Source organism: Dromaius novaehollandiae, chromosome 8 (assembly GCF_036370855.1).
Source record: "Dromaius novaehollandiae isolate bDroNov1 chromosome 8, bDroNov1.hap1, whole genome shotgun sequence".
NCBI classification, from domain to species: Eukaryota; Metazoa; Chordata; class Aves; order Casuariiformes; family Dromaiidae; genus Dromaius; species Dromaius novaehollandiae.
The window spans coordinates 41,917,338-41,937,643 of record NC_088105.1 but is presented as its reverse complement, the minus strand read 5'-3'; the positions used below and the strand labels follow the sequence as shown (position 1 = coordinate 41,937,643).

Here is a 20,306-nt window from a genome sequence, read left to right as displayed (position 1 = left end):
TTGTGCGTTACCGCTGCCGCGTGCAGGGCCAGCCGCTGGGTCTGCGACGAGCTGAAGCTGCCTGCGTTGCTGCCGGTGGTCAGAGAGTTACAGCAGCTTTCTTTTTGCCTTCTAGACTGATCAATGGTCAACAAGGAATTACTATTAAAAATTATAGCACGAGATCACTTCTCACTGTTACCAATGTGACAGAGGAGCACTTTGGCAACTACACGTGTGTCGCTGCCAACAAGCTAGGGACCACCAATGCCAGCCTGCCGCTCAACCGTAAGTAGCGCCGACCTGGGGCACGCGGGCACCGGTGCTTGTTCCCGCTTCCCTGGAGCGAGAGCACAGCAAATCAGTATGCCTGTCTTTCTGGTCTTCTTCGCAAGGCCTGCAGAAACCGGATTCCTTCTCCTGGGCTGTGGAAGGATTTCTGTTTGGGAAGCGATGGTACATTCGGGGGGCGGTAACGTTTTATGAAGCTACGAAAAAACCCACCCCACTGTCGTGGTGTAAAGATAGAGTTAGCAATGCAAAATCTTCCTTCCCCGAGCGGCAGCGATGGATGTCCGCGATGTCGCTGTACGCAGCGCTCAAGGCCCTTTGCGTCTTGGCAGCGCTGGCTGTGCCGAGCAGCGGGGCCGCGCAGGGTCCCTGCCGCCGGGCTGACCTCCGCGCTGCCCTGCTGCACGGCGCCGCTCCTGCCAGCCACGGAAAACACCCGAATTTGGGGTTCAACCGTTTCGAAAAGACAGTGAGCACTGTAAGAGACAAAGCAAAGCACTGAGATATTTCAACATGAAGCTCAACTAAAATGGGTCTCGAATGTCCTACTTGAAAGATGTTTTAAATCATGAATTCCTGGTATTTTACATTTGTCGATTGTCTTGCCATCTGTTGGAGGTATCGAGGGACGTACAGAGCTGAACTTCAGCCTTCATCTTTTTACATTTTACTAGCCGTAAGAGTGAAAGAGAGAAGTCAGAGCATACACTGTGTACTTTCCTTTGCACACAGATATTCCTCGTTGAGTAGAAACACAGATTTTCAGTTGTTTCCGTCCTAGGGATACTAACTGCTAACCATGAAACTTCATTCCTAATCTACTTCCTCTATAACAGCTATTGCTAAGGTTATTTTTAATTACTACAGAAGAGATGTAATAAGAATAAAATAGGAGGAAGTCTTTGCTTTTATTTCATATTTGGGAAATCATTAGCAAAGTGAGAAACAATGTTACCAATATTTTAAACAGAAAAAAAAGTGAAAACAAAGGATTGTTATGCCAGAAACGGATAATATTTGGTGCATTTGCCATTCAGAGAAGTGATATTGGGTAAACTGAAGGTTTGCTTTAATTTTGAGTCCTGACGTGAACCCCTGATCCACGTGCATGGGTAACACAGAAGCCAGAGGCGCGGGTTTGCCGGGGCAGGGATGCAGCGCGGTGCCGCGGGGACGGTGGCGTGCTGGTCCCCTCGCGCCATGCCGTGCCGCCCCGCGCCGTGCCGTGCCGTGCCGCGGCTGAGCCCGTCCCGTGGCTCCTGCCAGGGCTTCAGCAGCTCTGCTGCACCGCGGACGGGCACCGGCCGCCCCTTCTGAGCGCTCTGACGTGCAGAGATTGGAAGTGTCATGTAAGTACCAGGTACGTTGTTAAACACCCCAAAAGAGGTGGTCTGCACCAGGAGAGAGGTGGGATGCGTGCAGGGGAACCGCGTGGGAGAAGGGGGGGAGCCTGGGTCTGGTCTCGCTGCCTGAACTGCGGCGGTGGCGTTGGCGCAGGGTTTGGACTGAAAGACCACGATAAAATGCCTTACTTTGTACTCCGGATTTTTAAATCGGATGAAAGCAAGCAATGGTTTCCAAAAGTGGGTGATCTACGTTTCAGTTGCTAAGATCATTTAATTTGAGGGTGGACGTTTTTCCTTGCTCATAGCTTGCATTAAGATGATCTAGAAAGAGAGATCTCTTTGCAGAAAACTCCCAGAGTAGCGATATATTAAATATGGAACACTTACTTAATACTTCAGAGAGAATTATATCTTGTAAAAAGCTACTTACATTTTATTTTGTTGGCAATCATGGAGAGTTTAACATATGCTCTCATTCAGGTATGTGTGGGGGAAGAGCAGTAGTAATTAATGGTTAATTGCTACATACGATAGTCAAATATAGGGTTGTGAGAATAATTTGAGCATCATGTTACTTGACATTAAAAATTAAAAATTAGACACTGATGTCTTATTTAAATGTATATTTTAAAGTATTAATAGCATTAGTACAATGCAAAACGAGATGTGGAGTGGTTAGAATAGTGTCATTGGAAAAGCTGCCAGTAATTTCTGGGGTTGTGGGGCCCCTGCGGGACGTCCTCCTGTGCTCCCAAGCAAGGCCACCGGCAGGAGAAGACCACAGAGTGATTTTTATCAGATTTCTCCCCCAAAGCCTCGCTGCAGCGCGAGAGCTTCCAGTGCTGCGTCGAGGTCTGCACACCTCTGCTGTTAGGTACTGGCAAACTGCCTAATGTCTCCAAGTAATTGCTAATCGGCTGTTTCTATCTGCATTTTTTAAAGAAAATCCTGTGTGGCAGAGCTAGAGAATCCGTATTTTCTTTCTTTGCACGTTCTCGTATAACACAGAAGCGGCCCCGTGGCTGTGCAGAGCCGGGACGCTTTCCGGGGGCAGAGCAGGTCCTGGCCTCCACCACGAGCATCACGAGCCGGTGCAGAAGTCGAGGGTACCGGGAAAGGACTCTGCTCTGCTACCAGGAGGGCTCGGGGTTGCCGTGGTCCTGCGTGCCCCCTCGGGCTCAGGGACGCGGTGAAGGATGTCCGGGCTGCGCGGGGCAAGCCGGCTTTGGGGGCTGCGGGCGAGAGGCCGGGGCAGGGACGTGGCGCTGTCGGGGAGCCGGACCCGGCTGCCTCCCCGTGAGCGCTACGAAACCTCTCCCATCCCTGATCAAAGACCTGTCAGTCACGCGTAAGATCTAGCTATTAATAATAAATTCAGCAGCTATACAGTGGAAAGACTGAGCCTTGCAGGAAAAATACAGAGAAGTAGTGGTCCCAATAAATGAATAATGAGTGGCAATTTGCTGATTATTCATGGCTGAGTCCTTTGCATAATCCAGACGCGGTGCTTTTGGGAAGCACGCCTCGCTCTGCGGAAGGCGCGTGAACGGTGCGATCCTCCCGCGCTGGCTCGAGCGCGTCCTGGACGGAGCCACCCTGCCATCTACGGGTCTGATTCACCAGCCGTTCAGCCTGCGCTGGGTTTCCCCACGGTTTTCGGTGCGTAAGAAGCAGCAGGACGTAGTCTTCTCCTGCGAGCAAAGCATGCGTTTTCAGGTCCCTTAAACCCCTTTTCTCCAGAAAACAAGAGGTATTACAGTATGTACCCAGGATAAAAGGTGCCGCCTACAGAGACGAGGAATCAGGGGAGAAGGGAATCGTCCTGCTTAAATATGCAGATTTTGCTTTTAAATTAACTCAGTTTTGAATGGCGACAGATGCATTTTCCTGCAAGCAGATCCGCAAGGCCCCTGTGGGAGGAGGGGGTCAGCACTAACCGTTGGCACCAGAACAGGTTTATACAACTGCTTTTCTAAAGCAACAGAAAAGCCCTGTCCCTACCCTGCTGTTGAGACCCACGTCCTCTGTCACCCCCCTGTCCCCCCCTTACACGGGGGTGTAAAACTCCCCGCTGTCCGGGCGGTCTGCGTGTGTCCCTTCGGGACGGGGCAGGCCGTCCCCTCGGAGGGGGTGATGCGTGTCCCCTGCACAAGTGATGGTCATTTTCTTTAGGTAAAGGTATTACGGGGTTTTGGGTTTTTATTTTTACGGAGTATCTCCTATGTATTCCCTCGTATTCTCTGTGAATGCCGCAAGCACCTCAGCTGGTACCTGCGACCTTTTCTTAAGGAAACTTGCAATATAGGGGAAAGTGTCTGTCTCTGTTGCCGACAGCTGCCATAGAAATGACTTACTTTTAATGGCTGATTTAATGATCCATATGTGTTACTTTCAGACGGAGGAGATGAGGGTTGTACAGAAATATTGGACTATCAATAATTATTCTAAAATATAAATAATTGTGCAGAGCTGCAGAAAAGGTCAGCAGTTACACTTGGAAGAGGAAGGAGCGCATCGCAAGGTGTGGGCAAGATGCGGTAGTATTTTCTGGGCTAATTTAATTGCTGCAGCTAAACAGGACTACTTTATTGAATAAGCATCCAACTGTGAACTTGTGCGTGGTGCAACATGCTTATAATCTTGTCTCAAACATTTCTACATGCCAGTAAGCACCAGACCATGCCCTCAATTTATATGTGTTGATTACATTGTGTCCTGGTTCCTACAGAAAGATATCCACTCAAACTACTATATTAATCCTTTTAATAAACTGAGATTCTTGTCTGTAATGTAAAAAAAATTTATGTTCTTCCAAAATGTAAATTAACTCACTATAAATTGCACTTAACATATAATAATATGCATGTTACTGAGTCCCACTTACTGCGTATAATTGGTGTATCATCGGATACGTCTGCTGGAACATCAAAGATGCAGAGGTATCTAGGGTGAAGACCATTAAAATATCTGCAGAGTGCTGTAATGGCCTTGCCATGCCTCGTCCTCTGAATAACGTGATATTGGGACAGGCGATCATTTATCCCAGTACCTTCCCAGCAGCCTTGTTCGTGGACCAGGACCTAGGTCTGCAGGCTTTCCTTCTCCTGCTGCGCCAAATCACAAAAATCTGAGAAAAACTGGGGATTGGAGGGACTTCAGCGGCCGTCTGAGATGTCCAGCCATGGGCAGGACCACGATGGCTGCTGTCGTTCCTGGTGGCCGCTCGGCCATTCTCCAGGGCCGGGAGCGACCCTCCACCGCCGGCTGTAGCGGTGGGTCTCTCCCGCCCTCGGGAGCTCCTCCCGCGTGTGCAAGGCAAACGTGTCCGTGCTGCGGCCGGAGCCCGCGTCGGCCCGCTTGGCTCGAAGGTCTCCAAGCGCGCTTGCTGTGCCCTCCGCAGCAGGGTTTTCCCTCCTTTCTCCAAGCGCCGGGAGAGCGGGGATGCGCCCGGGCGCTCGGTAGCCTGGGTGGTTTGAGGAACCGCACAAAGGCCCCTTGGAGCCTCCTCCCTCTCCTGGTCCGGTACCACCACCTCTGCAGGGCTTCCTTACTGACGGAGAAGCTGTGTTTGCGGGTATTTGGCTGTGTGACAGGTTCCTACTAAGTTTTAGCTCAATACACCTGCTGGGCTACCCAGTTTGTCATTTCCACAGAGAAATTTGGGAAATTTCCCATGTTCACAGTTTCAGCTGCCAGCCAATAACCTAAGAAAGATTTTACTATTTTATTTCTGAAGTACTGACCCCCAGAACAAATCAGACTTAAATCTGAGTATTCTTGTGTTATGTCTCCGCTGGGCTGGATAGTCTGCACAAAACAGTTGTGTGGTGACATATATGTAAAAATACACCTCAGAGGTGCCTGAGGGACTCGTCCCATATCACTGAGACGAGACGCGCATGAGAGTTTAAAACTTGGCAACTTATATCCATTATTTGCACACGGTAGAGTAAATGGCCAAATCGTCCTTGCGTGCAAGTTGTAACGGCGTCGGGCGTCGGGTCTGAGATGCTCCCGCAAGGGCACCAGCTGCCAGGCCGGGTCGCGGTCCCCGAGGGCAGGAGACACCTTCTCCATCCCCCTCGGCGGCCGGAGCCCGGCCTGAGCCACGGCAGCCCGTGCCCGCGGCGTGAGGGACGCCAGCGAGGTGGGTCCCCGTGAGGTGCAGGAGAAGGGCTAAACACCCGAGAGCACGTCTGGGTTTAAGGAGCAGAACCAGCAGAATTCCCAGTGGTCCTCATTACTGATCATTAGGGAAGTTACCCTTTATGTTGTTAGGTGTTTTGTTAAATTTTTATTTAATTTCTTAAACTGTGCAATTGTAGCCATAGATAACAATGTTTTAGGTACATATTCCTACTGAAATCAAATAATTCAGAGAGGTTTTAATGTACATGACTAGAAGCGTATCTAAATTTTCATTTTAGGTACCAGTAATTATGATGATTAAACATTCAAGGTCATTTCTGGAACTTATTTACAACCTAATAATGGATGCAGCGACAACCCATGGCCAGATCAGGGCTGGGAAAAAGAAAGTTCAGAGCTCTTTTTCAAGTTATGTTTCTTTTTATTACAGAGTAAGTAGAAAACTTCAAAGTAAATTAACTTTTTAGAAAAATTGAAAAGCCAAGAATAACCTGCATAACAAATGGGATGAAAACTGGAGGTGTTGTAACGTAATGGTATAAATGCATTTTGCAGCTCAGTCTGGAATACATGCTGCAGACTTGGTCTTGGGTATTTTGCAGAATAAGCAGGGAAGGTTCATAAAAGGGTGATAGGAAACAAAAGATGGAAAAATTCCTCTGTCAGGAGGTTAAGATGATGATTACTGTTTATCTTGCAATGAAAAAGACACTTAATGAAGTATTCTGTAGTCTAGAATAGGTATATTAGGGAGTTTTCTCATAAAACAAGCCCAAGAGAGCTTTCAATTGCACTAATCAGTGGCAAATTTTAAACTTAAAACGCCCTTTGCAAAATACACTGTTAGGTGTAGAGCTTATTTTTGCAAAACGTTGTCGAGGCCAAAGCTTATGGAGCTTTTAAAAAGAATTAGCTATGGATCAAGAGTATCTGTAATTTGGGTGCACACGGCAGATTTTAAACCCGATGCTGCAGTGTTTCAGCCAGCACCCAGTCGCCACGGGCGGGCGGTGGGCTGTGCCGCTGGGTCCCGTCGCAGGGCCACCCGCAGCCCCCATCCCGCGCGCCGGGGCTCCTCGCAGATAAAATACAGTCCAACAACTCAGGGAAATATATCCATGGCATTGCAGTAAATGTTAATGTCTGCAGTAGGTGTGGAGATATTAAATGTAAGGCCTGAATGCTGCTCATCCAACTTGCCAAGGGGTTTCTTCTGCAGCGCTGCAGACACCGTGTGCCGCGCAGGGGAGGTGATCCACCGAATAAACGCTGGGCTATTTAGAAAAGCAGTTGCCTGTATCCAAACAGCATTTATCTGAGAAGCTTGCCTGCTTCTATCTCGTGAATAGTCCTCTAGTAGGATTCCTTAAAACCGTGAATAGCTGCACATGCAGGTGATCTCCGCAGGATTCATGTGCCTTTTCCTGGCACTTGCTGCATGTTCCTACGCAGCTCAGCAGCTCGTGAGCTGAAGAAAATTAGAAAAGAAGAAATTTCTATTTTCATGCAATGAAGCTAAAAATAGATTCACAGATTTAAAACTGGGAGAGGGTTTTTTCAGTGAGGCCGCAGTATAAACACTAATTAACCTCTGTATTGAATCACCTAAGTAACCAAATGCTGAGGGATTTCAGCAAGCCTTTAAAGTAGACAGCTCAAGCAATTTTTTCCATAATTACACCTCAAGTTTTGTGTGTCAAGATTTTGACTGTTTTTTTTTTTAATAATAAACCAGGGATTTATAAAAGCTTACTGTTCTCAGGATTTGTTTAAACCTCAGAGGAAAAACATTAGCAACAGATGCTTAGGTATTGCTTGTGATATTTGAAACACTTATGGAAAGACCTATGATGAATTTTTCAGAAATATACTTTTCTCCAAACATATTATTACAAGTAACAAAGCTGCCATCTCCACTTTAAAATGATTTACTGTGAAGCCTTTGCAAGACTAATCTAAATTCTGCTTTGCAATAAGGAACTCTTGCTGTGATAGTCCTTTTCCTATAAATCACGGACATGTAAAAATATTCAAATTTTTAGAGCAGTCATCATGTGAACTAAGATGCACCACCACATAGCTGTGAGGTACAGCTTTTATTTATTTAGACTGTAATATATACATCTGGTACCAGTCACTTTTACTTTGCTAATGCAATTGCTAAGCTTTCCACAGGGTTGCAAATCTGTAAGGAAATGTCTGCCACACTGGAGAAACTAACTTTGGAGTATGGAGTAAGGATCCAACACTGTTTTGTCTAAAACAATAGAAGCTTTAATGTTTTTAAAGCTATGATTTACGGCTAAAGATAGTTCTATATGTTTCTTCATCACCAGTTCTTCAACTACAATTCCTTTGGAGTTTTAGGTTTACTTGGATTTATCTTTTTCAGCAAGTTAATTTTCCTTTCTCTGTAACCTAGATTCCCGATAATATCAGAGCAATATACTATAGAAAGTAAAGCCAGTCTGTTTTAAAGTATATTTTTCTAAAGTAATGACCAAGTGGATGTAGTTTAAAAGCAAAGTAGCAGTTTTTTGCAAAACTGCAAAATGCCTTCCCTGAATTCAGATTTCTAAATTTAGGATTAATCCTTAATTCCTTTTGAAAAAGGATTAAAGTTTCCCTATGATACTTGTCATCATCCTGTCTGAATCTCGGTGTCACCAATCAGACAGAAGGCTCTCCGACTGAAAAACTTTGGCCAGACCGTCAATTTTTGCCTGCAGATGAAAGGCTCGTTCTTGCTGTGGCAGCACCCACTCTCAGCCAGGAGTCCTGCAAGCTGTGGGGCTGTGAGTACTGTTCCCCCATCCGCAGTGGGGCCTCAGCGAGTTATGCTCAGGAGATGCAAGACTTATTGCAAATGCAAAAGGTAATTCAGTTCCTCGTGGTCTTTGTAATAGTTGATTGCCATACAAAATACCCTACCAAACTTGCATTGCTTTAAATAAAATCTAGAAATACAATTTTATAATCTATAATTCTATAATTTATACTATAAAAAGAAAAAAATCTCACTTTCAACTCAAAAAAGCCTTGCTCAAGGCATCTTTCAACCTTGAATTTAGTAACATTTGCCCCAAAATTTGAAATGGTTCAATGGCAGCTTAAGTTCAAAACTAGTAGAGCTGGAGCCCGTCTTTTGCGATGGCTGAGCAGCGTCCCCGTCGGGGCCGCGCTCGGAGGCACGTGGTGCCTCCCGCCGGGGCTTGCTCGCCCGCGTCCCACCTCTCCGCCGCACGACGGCCACAGAACGAGAAAGCTGCTTGAAATTGCAGACTTTTCTGATATTTTTCCGGCTGAATCGGTCTCTAGTGTCCCTGAAGATCAGGAGGGCCGAGTGCATCCAAGTCATGGTCCCTGGACCTTTGAAGAAGTCACGTTCCAGCGGTGGGGGCGAAGCCCTGTGGTGGGAAAGGCTCACGGGAACCGCTGCTCCTCCCTCCGTGCGGAGTTTCTTCCGAAGTGTCTGGGACTTTTCATGGACGTAAAAATGCGGGACCAGGCTGTGTCTGCGCGTGAGGCCGGAGCGAAAGGCCGTCGCCCTTGAACGCGGGTTTGAGAAGCAGCAGAACGGGCTGGGAGGGGCTGGCTGCTCCGCAGAAAGCCACACGATGAGGAGCATCACTGTTCAGCCTCCAGGATGAAGCCGGTCCAAAAGTGAAGGGATATGAACTTGTCATGAATAAATCCGGGCTGAAATTGGAAGATTTCTAGCCATGAGAACAAGCAGGCTCTCCAACAGTGTCTGCAGGGACCAGCACGGCAAACATCCTAAATAATTTTGACAACGAAGCTTAGCAAGTTTATCAAAGGGATTTGGCTTCAGTGGTAAAGAAGTGAACCTAAAGACTCGGGTCTGCTCCGTACAGAGGGGGTTAGGAAAGGAGCTGCATCTCTTCCGCGCAGCATCCTTTCTGCTCCGCCATCCTGCAGGCTGCTGCCGGCCGAGCCCGCCTTCCTCTCACCCCGAACGGCGCACGGGGGATTCAGCTTGCTCTTTGAAAGGCCCTCGTGTTTCTGCAGCTCTCTTGCCTTCTTCACAGGGAGCAATTACAATTTCCAAGCACCTCGACAGCCCGGTTTGCCTGTCGTTGTCTAAGCTGGAGGTTCAGAGGAAGCCTGCCCGGGCTCTCAGGAGTTGTCGTTAGGAGCCAGCAATGAAAGGCACCAAGGTCGCAGGAGCCGAGCGCAGCAGTGGGAGAGCTGGGAACCTAATGAGCAACTTGCTGTGAAGCTCAATAAAACCCAATTTCACCCAGGGATTTAGTACTGTTTTCATTTTATTATCCTGCTTATCAAGTGGTCAGCATGAATGAAAGCAGTTTGCTTGGTTCAGCCGTACTTAACACCCTGTTTCTAGGCACTTACATTTCTAGATTCCTTTAAGGGAATTTTTATTGTCCTGCATTTAAGAAAAGATTCATATTTGTCTTTTTGTAGATGAAATTTGTTTAATTTCCCATCTATTAAAAAGTAGTCAGTTTGTTTTGTGTGTTATGAAAGCAATGGAAGACCAAGGGTTGGTCCAGGCATGCTCAGCTCTGAGCAGGGGTCGCAGCAGGATTGCAGCTGCGGAAGGAGGGTCGTGCCAGGGTTATCTCAGTAAGGTTTAGGTGGATTTTGTATCTAACAGAAAAAATATTTCTCTTTCCAGACCCAATATGTACGGTTCCTGCATTCTAATAGTATATTTATAATATCCTAATGGTAGTTCACCTGCAAAATGAGAGTCTGAGCTGTAGCATGATATTTAAAATTAAAGAGTTGTGCTGATTCTGCATTTGAAGGAGCAGCAAATGAGAAAGGACTCTGTGACCTTGGGAGGTAGTCATCCTTGTTCTGCATAATGTTTTGTGGCAGGATGCTAATACTTAAATAACACATAATTTAATATTCTATATTTCACCACCCTCACCATGAAAAAGTTATCTTTTAATCAGTCTGGCAAATCTAAATGCCTGGGGGAGAGGATAAGTGAGTCCTCTGAGATGCACATGTCGTTTATTTTAACCCATTGATTTGTTTGCTTGAATTTGCTGTTTCCTTGCAGGATATTTGCAACAGACTTGTGTTCTTTGCTCTCCACATTTAATAGCTCCCTGGGCAATAAATAATGCATTTCCTTCCTTTGCATGCTTGCATAATTATTTGTTCTGTAGATTAGTGAAGTTTGGGAAGTTTGTAGTCAGATCTTATAGTTTGTTCCTTCTTAAACTCTCGATAGAGATGTGCAGCTTAATTAAGTTTGCATTTATAGAAATTGTAGATGGTCTATGAATTTCATCATGACGTTGGCACATTTCACCATGTAATTTATTGAGATTTGTAACGATTCATTTGATAGACATTGTCTGTGGGTTTCAGTTCATCAGGGATCAGCAGAACTATAATTACGCAGTAATTATTAAATAACTTACTCACAAATTGCTATGTCGGTGAGAGCAAGCCTTAGCGCGGCTGAGCAGCACCTAGCCCTTCCCGGCGGCTGCCGGAGACGTCACAGGTATGCGGGTCGGATCGAGCGCCGGAGACCTCGCCTGCCGCGCCGGCGGGAGCGAAACCCCTGCACGGGCGAGAGGGGCCCGTGCCGCGGCCCCCAGCACGGCCGGCAGCTGGGAAGGCTTTTAGATCCATGTCAGTCAAAGCATCAAAATACGATGCAGTTTTCAGTACTCGTATGGGTGATAAGATTCTGCCTGCGTTCGCGTGGTGCCGTGGGGATTCGTGCAGGTGCCGAGCGCCGTCTCCTTGGGGGCTTTGAGAACCCTCCTTCTGGCAGACGAAGGAGTTGCCATAGGCATCAGTTGCTACCCCAAACTGTCTAATATTGAAAAAGGTGTACAGATTGTTTAAAACTGGTGTATGTGACGTCACAAATTCTTAAGTCATTTTTCCCTTCTAACTCGGTGTGTTACTGTAAAGCTCGTTCTTTGCCTAGACCTATCTGAAAATGTGCTTATTTTTAAATTTTAAAATCTTGTCCAAAAATTTTAGAGTGGTAACACAGATAGAAACAAAGGCAATGATTAATGTAGAGCAAAGCGTTTGATGGCTACAAATATAAAAGCACCCAGCTCAATATGTGCCAAGAAAAAATTCTGTTTGGACCCTCCAAAATACTTTATTATATTTTAAATCCAGCAGGATGCTATCAGAAACTTCATGAAATCCATCGCAGGCTTTCCTCTTCTTACCAGTTTCTTGCTCCGGATGCCCCGGTGGTGGCAATGGCTGGCAGCACAAAGCCCAAAGCCGGGCACGGCTGGCTGCAAGCAGAGGTGAGGCAACCTGGCTTTCTTCCTCGTGTGGAGCTGCTCCTTCGCTCGGTCCCGCGGTTGGAGGTTCCTCAGGTGTGGTCGAGCGTGGTGTCTCCACCCTCTGAAGGAGAGGACGGATGGCCGTGAAGGTGGGGAGCTGCCAGCGCTGGTCTGGGCTCTGGTCTGCCCCGGTGCCCCTGGGGCCGGCAGGCAAGGTGGTGGGCTCCAGAGCGCAGCGACCGACGGGGTCTCAGACGCTTCCTCCCGTTCATCGTGCTTTCCTTATGTGTACACCAGATAGGCGTAATGCTACATCAGGCACCAAAGAAAGAGTAAAATGGTTGAAAACGGGGCACGAATACAATTAAAAGGCACCATCTGAAGACTGAACTTCTCTAGAACATCTTGTACAGACTTTAAAAGCCAAAAAAGCCCCTTTTCCCCGTTCGGCTGTGCGCTGTTGAGCCTGTGCGCAGCAAGTGGGCCGCGTTGCTGTCGCGTGTGTGGAGCCTGCTGCCGCCTTCCCCGGACACGAGCCCAGCGGCTCTCTGCCTTGCGCATCCGGGTGTGCTGAGCCTCGCGCGACGGCGGCGGGTCCCTCTCCCTCTCCGCGGGAGAGCGCGTGCGTGTTGAACACGTGCTGCTTGCTCGGATAAGCCCTCAGAGGTTGTAACCGCTTCTCACACAGCAAGTCTAGTTCCTACAATCGAATTTAATGGTCATTCTGATATCGTTCTAAAAAAATAGCTTTCTCATATAAATACACTTTATTGTGGCAAGATATCCCATGGGAAAAATGTAACTGCTCTTGCTGGTTGCAGAGAACAGCATTATGTTTTATAGTGTTTCTATCCCACAAATAAGATCTTTTATACAGCCTGGGTCAACTGTGCACAGACAGAGAAAATGCTGCCAGGCACGTTGAGTCGGAGCTCTTAAATCTGGAGGTCGGCTGTTTCGGCTGCGACTGTCTCTGCCGGTACTTGCAGAGACGGAGGTATCTTCCATAGGTAGCGCAGAGCTTTTACTGCGCGCTGTTAAAAAACACGGCTGCATCCTTGCGATGTCCGGGTAGAGAGCAGTCAGCCCGAAGGTGGAAACGGTTTTATACGTCATTAGGTCTTTCCAAGAGGAGCCGAAGCATCGCACGATGATCTGCTCCAGCCTCGTGCCGGAGCAACACACTGAGTGATGGAAATACAGGACCTGGCGAAGAGATTAACCCAGCTCCAGGACTGGGAAGCAGTGGAAATGGTTCCGGGAAGATTCCCTGCTTCCAGGTGACTTTCCTGGAGTTCTGCCTCTTCGGAAGAGGGAGAAAATTAGCAGATTTTTTTCTGACTGGGCTTTGTTCACTGCATATGTCCTACTTTCTGCCTATTATCATGCACCTGACAAAAGCAGCGTTACAAGCACAGGAGGGAGGTGGTACTGCAGCAGGCATTTCAGGCGTGCTGCATCTCTAATGTATATTTTACCTTATTTACTTCCAGAAATATGGTAACAGTTGTGCAGATTCAACGAATGACCTCTGAGAACAAGAATATAATTACTGGGAGTCAGAGCAGCACTAATCATATGTTTCTGAGCAGCAGAAATGCTAACAGATTTTTGCATCTACATTATTCATGAGGCTCCTATTTATACATATTAATGAAAGACCAAACTAAAAGGACTCAGGCTACTTTGTCACTTCTCCTGCATTTTGTTGTGGTCTCAACAGCTGTAAAAATTATTAAATCAGATGTTTTCTCTGGAAAAATCTGAAAGAAGAAGTAAGGACTAGTGTACAAATATTGTTTATCCTTTATAATGTTATAACTTGAACAACTAAGTAAGATTATTTTATTTTATGTAACATTTGCAATGTAGTTGTAACTAAAATGTTGATGGGAATTAGGAATTAAGCAGGTTTCTCTATTTGCTGCACCCAGGTTTTGTGGCCTAAAGCACAGACATCCCGTGGCAGCGGTGCGATAGCGGGAGAGGGGAGCCGCGTGCTGGCGTTTGGCTTCATGGAAGTGTGTGTTCAGTACAGCGCTCGGAAAATGCGGCTGGGTGTCCCTCCTGGCTCCATATTCATTCTGGAAGGTGGTTGTGCAGCTCTGTCCTTTATCTGTAAGCTTGGTTTATATGAGCAAAAGATTAGGAATGGGTTAATTAAGCATTTATCGATTATTTTCGGCAGACCTCTAAAATTCCCTTTTATCTCTTCCATGAATGGAGCCATCGCTTTTCCTTCATTCATTTTAATTAAAAACATGCAACTTATTTTAAGGCTTTTTGTCTTGCACACTGACCGGTTGTCCTGGGGGCTGCAGCACCGCTCGGCGCTGTGCGCGTGGGCACGGGGGGCCCGTGGCAAACGCTTGCATTTAGGGACTGGTGAGTAAACCGCAACGTGGAAGTGGAAGGGACTACACAGGGACGGGTTAGATTGCCGCAGGAAGCTTCCCCAAAAAATTTCCCTTAGCTGATAATGCTTAAACCGAGCGCTTTTTCTGTTCCCGTCTGGCAGTCTGCATTGTGGCTGGCTGCAGTTACTCTCTGAGTAAATGAGATGTTTCAAGCCTGCAAGGAAAGGAAATTTTATAAATCATATCCTCAAAAGTGCTTATTTTAATAGAAGTTATAGGAAAAAATTGTAAACAGTGCGCAGGGCTTCATAAATATAGGTTCTCAATAGACATTGCAAATAGGTTGTGCCCTTCATTATCTTTCATTTTTGGAACAGCTTGATGGTCTCTTGTAACTGGATGTGCAGCGCTGAGGGAAATGCTTCTTGATTTGGCATTGAACATCTTTTATCAATGTGTTTGTGCAGACTACAGAAAGTTGTGTTTGCGAGTTTTTCATTTGCAGAAGTGACCGTTATGGCTCACAGGCGGTAGTTGGTATCACAAGGCTGGACGCCGGCCCCTGCGGAAACCTTTCTCTGTGTCTCGGCCCCGCGGGGCCCCGGTCCCAGGGGCAGACAGCGCTCTGCCCGCGGGGCGGCTGGCTGGTGCCTGGGGCTGCTGCCAGCCCTTGCTCGCCACAGGGCCGCTTGAAACGCAGAACATCCCTGCGTGGGCTCCTGGGGTCTGTCAGGTCGCACGCAAACAGCTCCTAGGTGCGTTGTGTTGTGTTGCGTGGCGTTGCATTGCGTTGCGTTGCATTGCGTGGTGTTGCATTGTGTTGCGTTGCGTGGCGTTGCATTGCGTTGCGTTGCGTTGCGTGGTGTTGCATTGCGTGGCGTGGCATTGCGCGGCGTTGCGTTGAGTTGCGTTGCGTTGCGTTGCGTTGAGTTGCGTTGCGTTGCGTTGCGTTGCATTGCGTGGTGTTGCATTGCATTGCGTGCAGCCCCGCGCCCAGCCCTGGGCCTGCGGAGCTGGGAGTGGTCACTGCCCGATTTGGGGTGTAAGAGCGGAGTAAAGATTTTTCTTCCTTGGAAATGCTTTTCTTCCCTGTGCACACTTTACTTTTTTCCATCCTTGATTTTTGTAGTGCCTGCATCATAAATACTCGTGCAAAGAGATACCAGTGATGGGACCATAAACTTGTCATCCCGTAATATAGGATCAAACCATTTAAATAAAATCAACCATCATTGAGCAATTAAGGTGTGATAACTCAAATCTGTAAAACAGCTCAGATTGTAATTGTAAGTTATTAATGGTGAGTAAAAGATACGGAAGAAATTAAGGCCATCTCTCAATCCCAATACACTTTCACTTCTCATTCGAAAGGTTTAGTATTAAACATATTTTTCCATTTACCATTGCAGTCAAATAGCCTTTGGCTTAGGTAGGCTTAAGGAGCTTTAGTTCCAAATAAATCATTAATCTTTAGCATAGCTCATACAGACCAAAGGAGATTAGATTAAATTACCCTCGTTAATTACCAAAGGTCAGAAATGAAAATAGTTAGGAGTCTTTTTAATTAGTTCGTATGTTAATATTTGGTTGCCAGTTGCGTTTTGGACCTGTGATTAATTCCTCTGTTATGCGGGAAGTCTACAAATGTTACTGCAATTTTGCCGGTGCCGACGGAAGCGGGATGGGCTTGTTGTATCGCACGTCACCGCGCGCTCCCCTCGGCTCCCCGCGCACCAGCCTTGCGGCAGCCGGGCTCGCCTCCGCTTTCCAGCGCTGGTGATTCCGCTGTCCTTACATGTTATCTTATTTAGTAAGCACCTGTATAACCACCTATCCTGTAACAGAATATCTCATACAGTTATGCTCTTATATAGCATAAGTAAATGCCAATGTATAGTATATAGGAATATTTAATCTTAGCTTTTGAAATCATTTATATTTGTCGTAGGAAAACTCATGGAATTTTAAACTGAATATAAATAGAGACTAGAGTGTGTGGGTGATTAATATCTAGATGGCAAAAAACTAAAATAAACTAGAATAACATTAGGAATAAAACTCGAATGTATGCTGACACCGTGGTTATGTCAGATGAAATGGATACCTTTTCTCGATTCTGTATCTCACTGCTTTTTTTATGCTCTTCAGTTTTCCTCTAAAAATACTGTTGAGTAGACCGCACTTCAGTGCTTGGGAGTATCGGATCCTAAGATGAGATTTCAAGAAACATAAGTTTTTACATAAAGAGGACTTGTGTTTGCTGCTGCAGTCATTTCACACGTAGGATCAAAATATTTAAAACGTTGATGCCTCCAGAAATCATTAAGATATTTGGTAGTTTCTCTTCATCCTAGATCTTGTAAAATGGGTCAGGTCTTCAGTCGCCAGAATAGAGACGAATGCAAAGAATTAAGTTGTATCTCAGACTTGTAAAGCATTGCTTTTTATGCTGAAATACAGGATTCGAATATCACATATGAGAGCTTTAGTGATGATAGGGAATATTTGTTTATTTTAAAAAATTGGTAAAATCCTCCTAATAATATCACTTACACCAGGACAGTTTCACTTTGGGGCAGCTGCAGAGGGGAGAGATAGGCCCTCTTTTTAATGAAGAATTAGGTTTCTCCTCGGGTTTCCTTTGTGCTCCTGATGGTGAGCAGGAGCAGACTTCATCCCAAGTTTTCTCCCCCGAAAAGCTCGGTGGCCCCGGGCTTCCTGCAGCACCGCAGCTGCCGAGCTGGGGTCGGTGGGAGCCCCGGCTGCAGCGCAGCCCCTTCTCCCTCGTGCGCAGCCCCACGTGGCCGTGCGGGACCTCGGCAGCTGCGAGGGCCGCGCGGTGCCTCGAGGTCTGCCGCGCTCCTGGATTTATTTCGCGTTCCCATGGATTGCAGTTTAACGGTGAAATCAGCCACGGCCACGGCAAAGCGCCGCCCTCGCCCACGTGTCCTCCCGGCGCCGGCGCATCCCGACGGATGCTGGTTTTGATGAGCCGGCCACACGCTCACGAGGAACCCGGGTGGTTTTGTTTTCTCTCCATGGACCCGAACGATTTCACGCATAAACATTTCAAGAGAGTTTTAGTACTTGAAACGAGATAAAATATTCCATTTCCCCGAATCTTTGATCTAGTAATGTATAAAAACGAGAGTTTTGAGAGATTAATACGTGCTGTTCCTGGTCTTGCCTCCAGCCTCGGTGATGCCACGATTTCATGCGACACCACCGCAAGTACCCAGAATTAGGTCGATATCCAGCGTTTACAAAAAGGCACTATACTAGCAAAATTCCTGCTGCTACTTGCTTAAGAATAGTGTTTTGCTTTTTAATGAAAACTTAAAGTTGTTGAGCCGTGCTGTTTTATGTGCTGGTTGCAGGGAGCGTGGTGGTTAGTGCGCAGCAGGGGGGACCAGGGCCGGCACAGGCGCCGTGGCAGCGGGGAGGACGGGGAGGACGGGGAGGATGGGGAGAATGAGGAGGACGGGGAGGATGGGGAGGATGAGGAGGATGGGGAGGATGAGCAGGATGAGGAGGATGAGCAGGATGGGGAGGATGGGCTCCGACGCGCACGGCAGCAAGAGCCTGTGGTTTTAGGGCAGCCACAGAAATAACCCACGTCCTCACAGTGCTCTGGAGTCAAAGCTGGCAATGACACGTGAGAAGCAAGAATTTCTCAGAACAGAAAGATTTGGAAGAAATGGGAGACCACTGACTCAAATGAGTATCAGAATTTTTGAACAGTCCTTAAAACACAAAGTTGAGGAATGCTGTTGATAATACTCTGGTCTGAGTCTCTTGTTCTAAAAGAATTTCTTTTTCTTCTGCTAAAATCATGTTTTCCCTGTGCAGGTGTGCAAGCTCATTTTATAAAGCGCTTCAGTTTTTTTGAGAGCTGAAACATTTCATTTATATTAACGCAATTCTCCATGTTGTAAGTTTACGGGTTTTCCATCAGTGCTTAAAGGAACTATAACTTTCTCTTTTTGGTAAACACTTGTCTGTTATTTCACTTAGAATCATTTTTGCATCGTATTAACCTAAAAAATAATTGCATGGGGAAAAAGTACCAAACTGGGCAGGAGCGGAGAACGTTCGGATATTTTGCTATTAGCTGCATATCTGTCGTTGTCAACTCACTTGCATTTTTTTTCATTAGTTTCTTGTTATAGTCAGGATATGGTCAACGATCTTTCGAGCTTGGTAATTTTGTTAAATCTCTTTTATTAGGAGTATTGAATTGCTACCCTGAAATGGCAGCTTGCCTCTGTGCAAGATTGATTGGGACTGGTATTTTAATTTTGCATAGCGCTATTCAAAGCTAATAAAAAGACACAGAATAATGAATTTTAAAGTGGAGTTACAATAAAAAGCCATAGGTGATTATTTCATTACGCTGAGTGCTGGGGAAATCGCGTCTTCTGTTAACTCTTTTCTGCTGTTTGTGCTGCCGCAGGTGAAGTAAATATCTGCAAAATGGGCTCGGTGCTTTTGATGAATGTTTTCTCCAGGAAAGTTTGATGATTAAAAAGATGCAGATTTTAAAAAGTTTGCTAAAAACTATTGCTCAGCCGAACATGCCCTGTCCGGAGGTGTTACCTTGGCTCATACTCGCCATGAGAAGTTACGGTGATTTCTCCGAGCAGGCCGGGGCCGTGCATCCCCCTCGGGCCGCCGCGGCTGCATGACTGTGTGCTGTCTCGTGCTGTATCTGTCTTCCGTGTGATTAATTCCCACATGTTCTCTTTTTTTTTCCTTTTTCCCTTTTTGTAGACATTATTGAGCCTCCTACCACTAGTCCCGTCTCGAGCCCAGGTCAGTATCCACATATCTTTGCCAAGTGTGTCTGGGCACTTTTCTCGAGGAATTGTGACTCCTCCATCGCCGGATCGGTGCGGGAGTGATCCCGGGCAGCGCTGCTCGCGGTAGTGCCCGGCTGGGTCTGTCCTGTCTGTGTGCATTTGTTGGTGTGTCTTTCCTCAAAGTTTTGTGTTTTGCTTTGTTCTTAAATTTCCCCTTTTGTGAAACTGCCATTGCTGTTTTCCCTTGCCCGCTCGGTGCCCAGGCCTGTGCGGTGGGTGTGCGCAGGGTGATGCAGCGGCGCAGGGCGATGACGAGTTCCCTTTCCCTTTCCCTTTCCCTTTCCCTTCCCACCACATTTCGTCCTCTTGTGATTTGTGCACAGTTGCCATAGACTACCAAGCAGCTAAAGATAAATTAAGAAATTCTTTTTATAGCTAGCAGCAGCCAGGAGGGAGAAGAGAGCCGTGGGTGCTGCCCGGTGGGAGGCTCGCTGCAGACCAGGGATGCACACGCGCCGTCTCCCTGCGGGCAGCGTGGCTTTGCTTTTTCCTCTCGGCAGTCGCTGCTGCGGCCCGTTGCAGTGCCCGGCGTGGGCCGAGGGCCGTGCTGGTGGGGTGGCAGCGTGCGGCGAGCGCCGCGGGGCTCCGGTGCCGCTTCGCGGAGCCTGCCCAGAGGAGCCGCAGCCCGTGCAGCCGCCGCTCCTCACAGGCTGGGGCGACACGCGGGCTTCCCGGCGCGCTCGCTGGGCTTCGTACTGTCAGCCGAGATTTACTGCGAATAAGCAGAATTATGTGCACCTTTTAACTGCTGGGGAACCGGGTGAATAACATCCACAGCAGGAGGAGGGTAAAAACCCCTCAAACGGGATAATCCCTGGGATTAAGCAGTGGTCCCCAAGGAGAGCAGCACCAGTGTCAGCAGCAGCAACGCTGTTAAAATGTTCTGTTTGAGTTGCCTGGTTAAATAACGCCGTGACATGCTCCCTGCTTCTCCGATTTCAGTGTGGTAAATGTCCAGATAATGCCACGAGGTCACGGAGCAGCGGAGGCAATTAAGGAGCTTCCCGAGGGCTGGGGCCGGGTCTGGGTCTGGGTCCCAGCAGCACCACGGCCCTGGCAGAG

The 20,306-nt window shown here is 47.2% G+C and overlaps 1 protein-coding gene across 1 annotated transcript in view; it reads left to right on the top strand.

Moving 5' to 3' along the window:
- Positions 1-20,306, top strand: part of NEGR1 (neuronal growth regulator 1) — a 307,368-nt gene that overhangs the window by 233,447 nt on the left and 53,615 nt on the right. Inside the window, exon 6 of the mRNA XM_064516359.1 lies at positions 116-267. Within this exon, the coding sequence (XP_064372429.1) occupies positions 116-267 (152 nt within the window). The remainder of the gene's footprint in view (positions 1-115; positions 268-20,306) is intronic.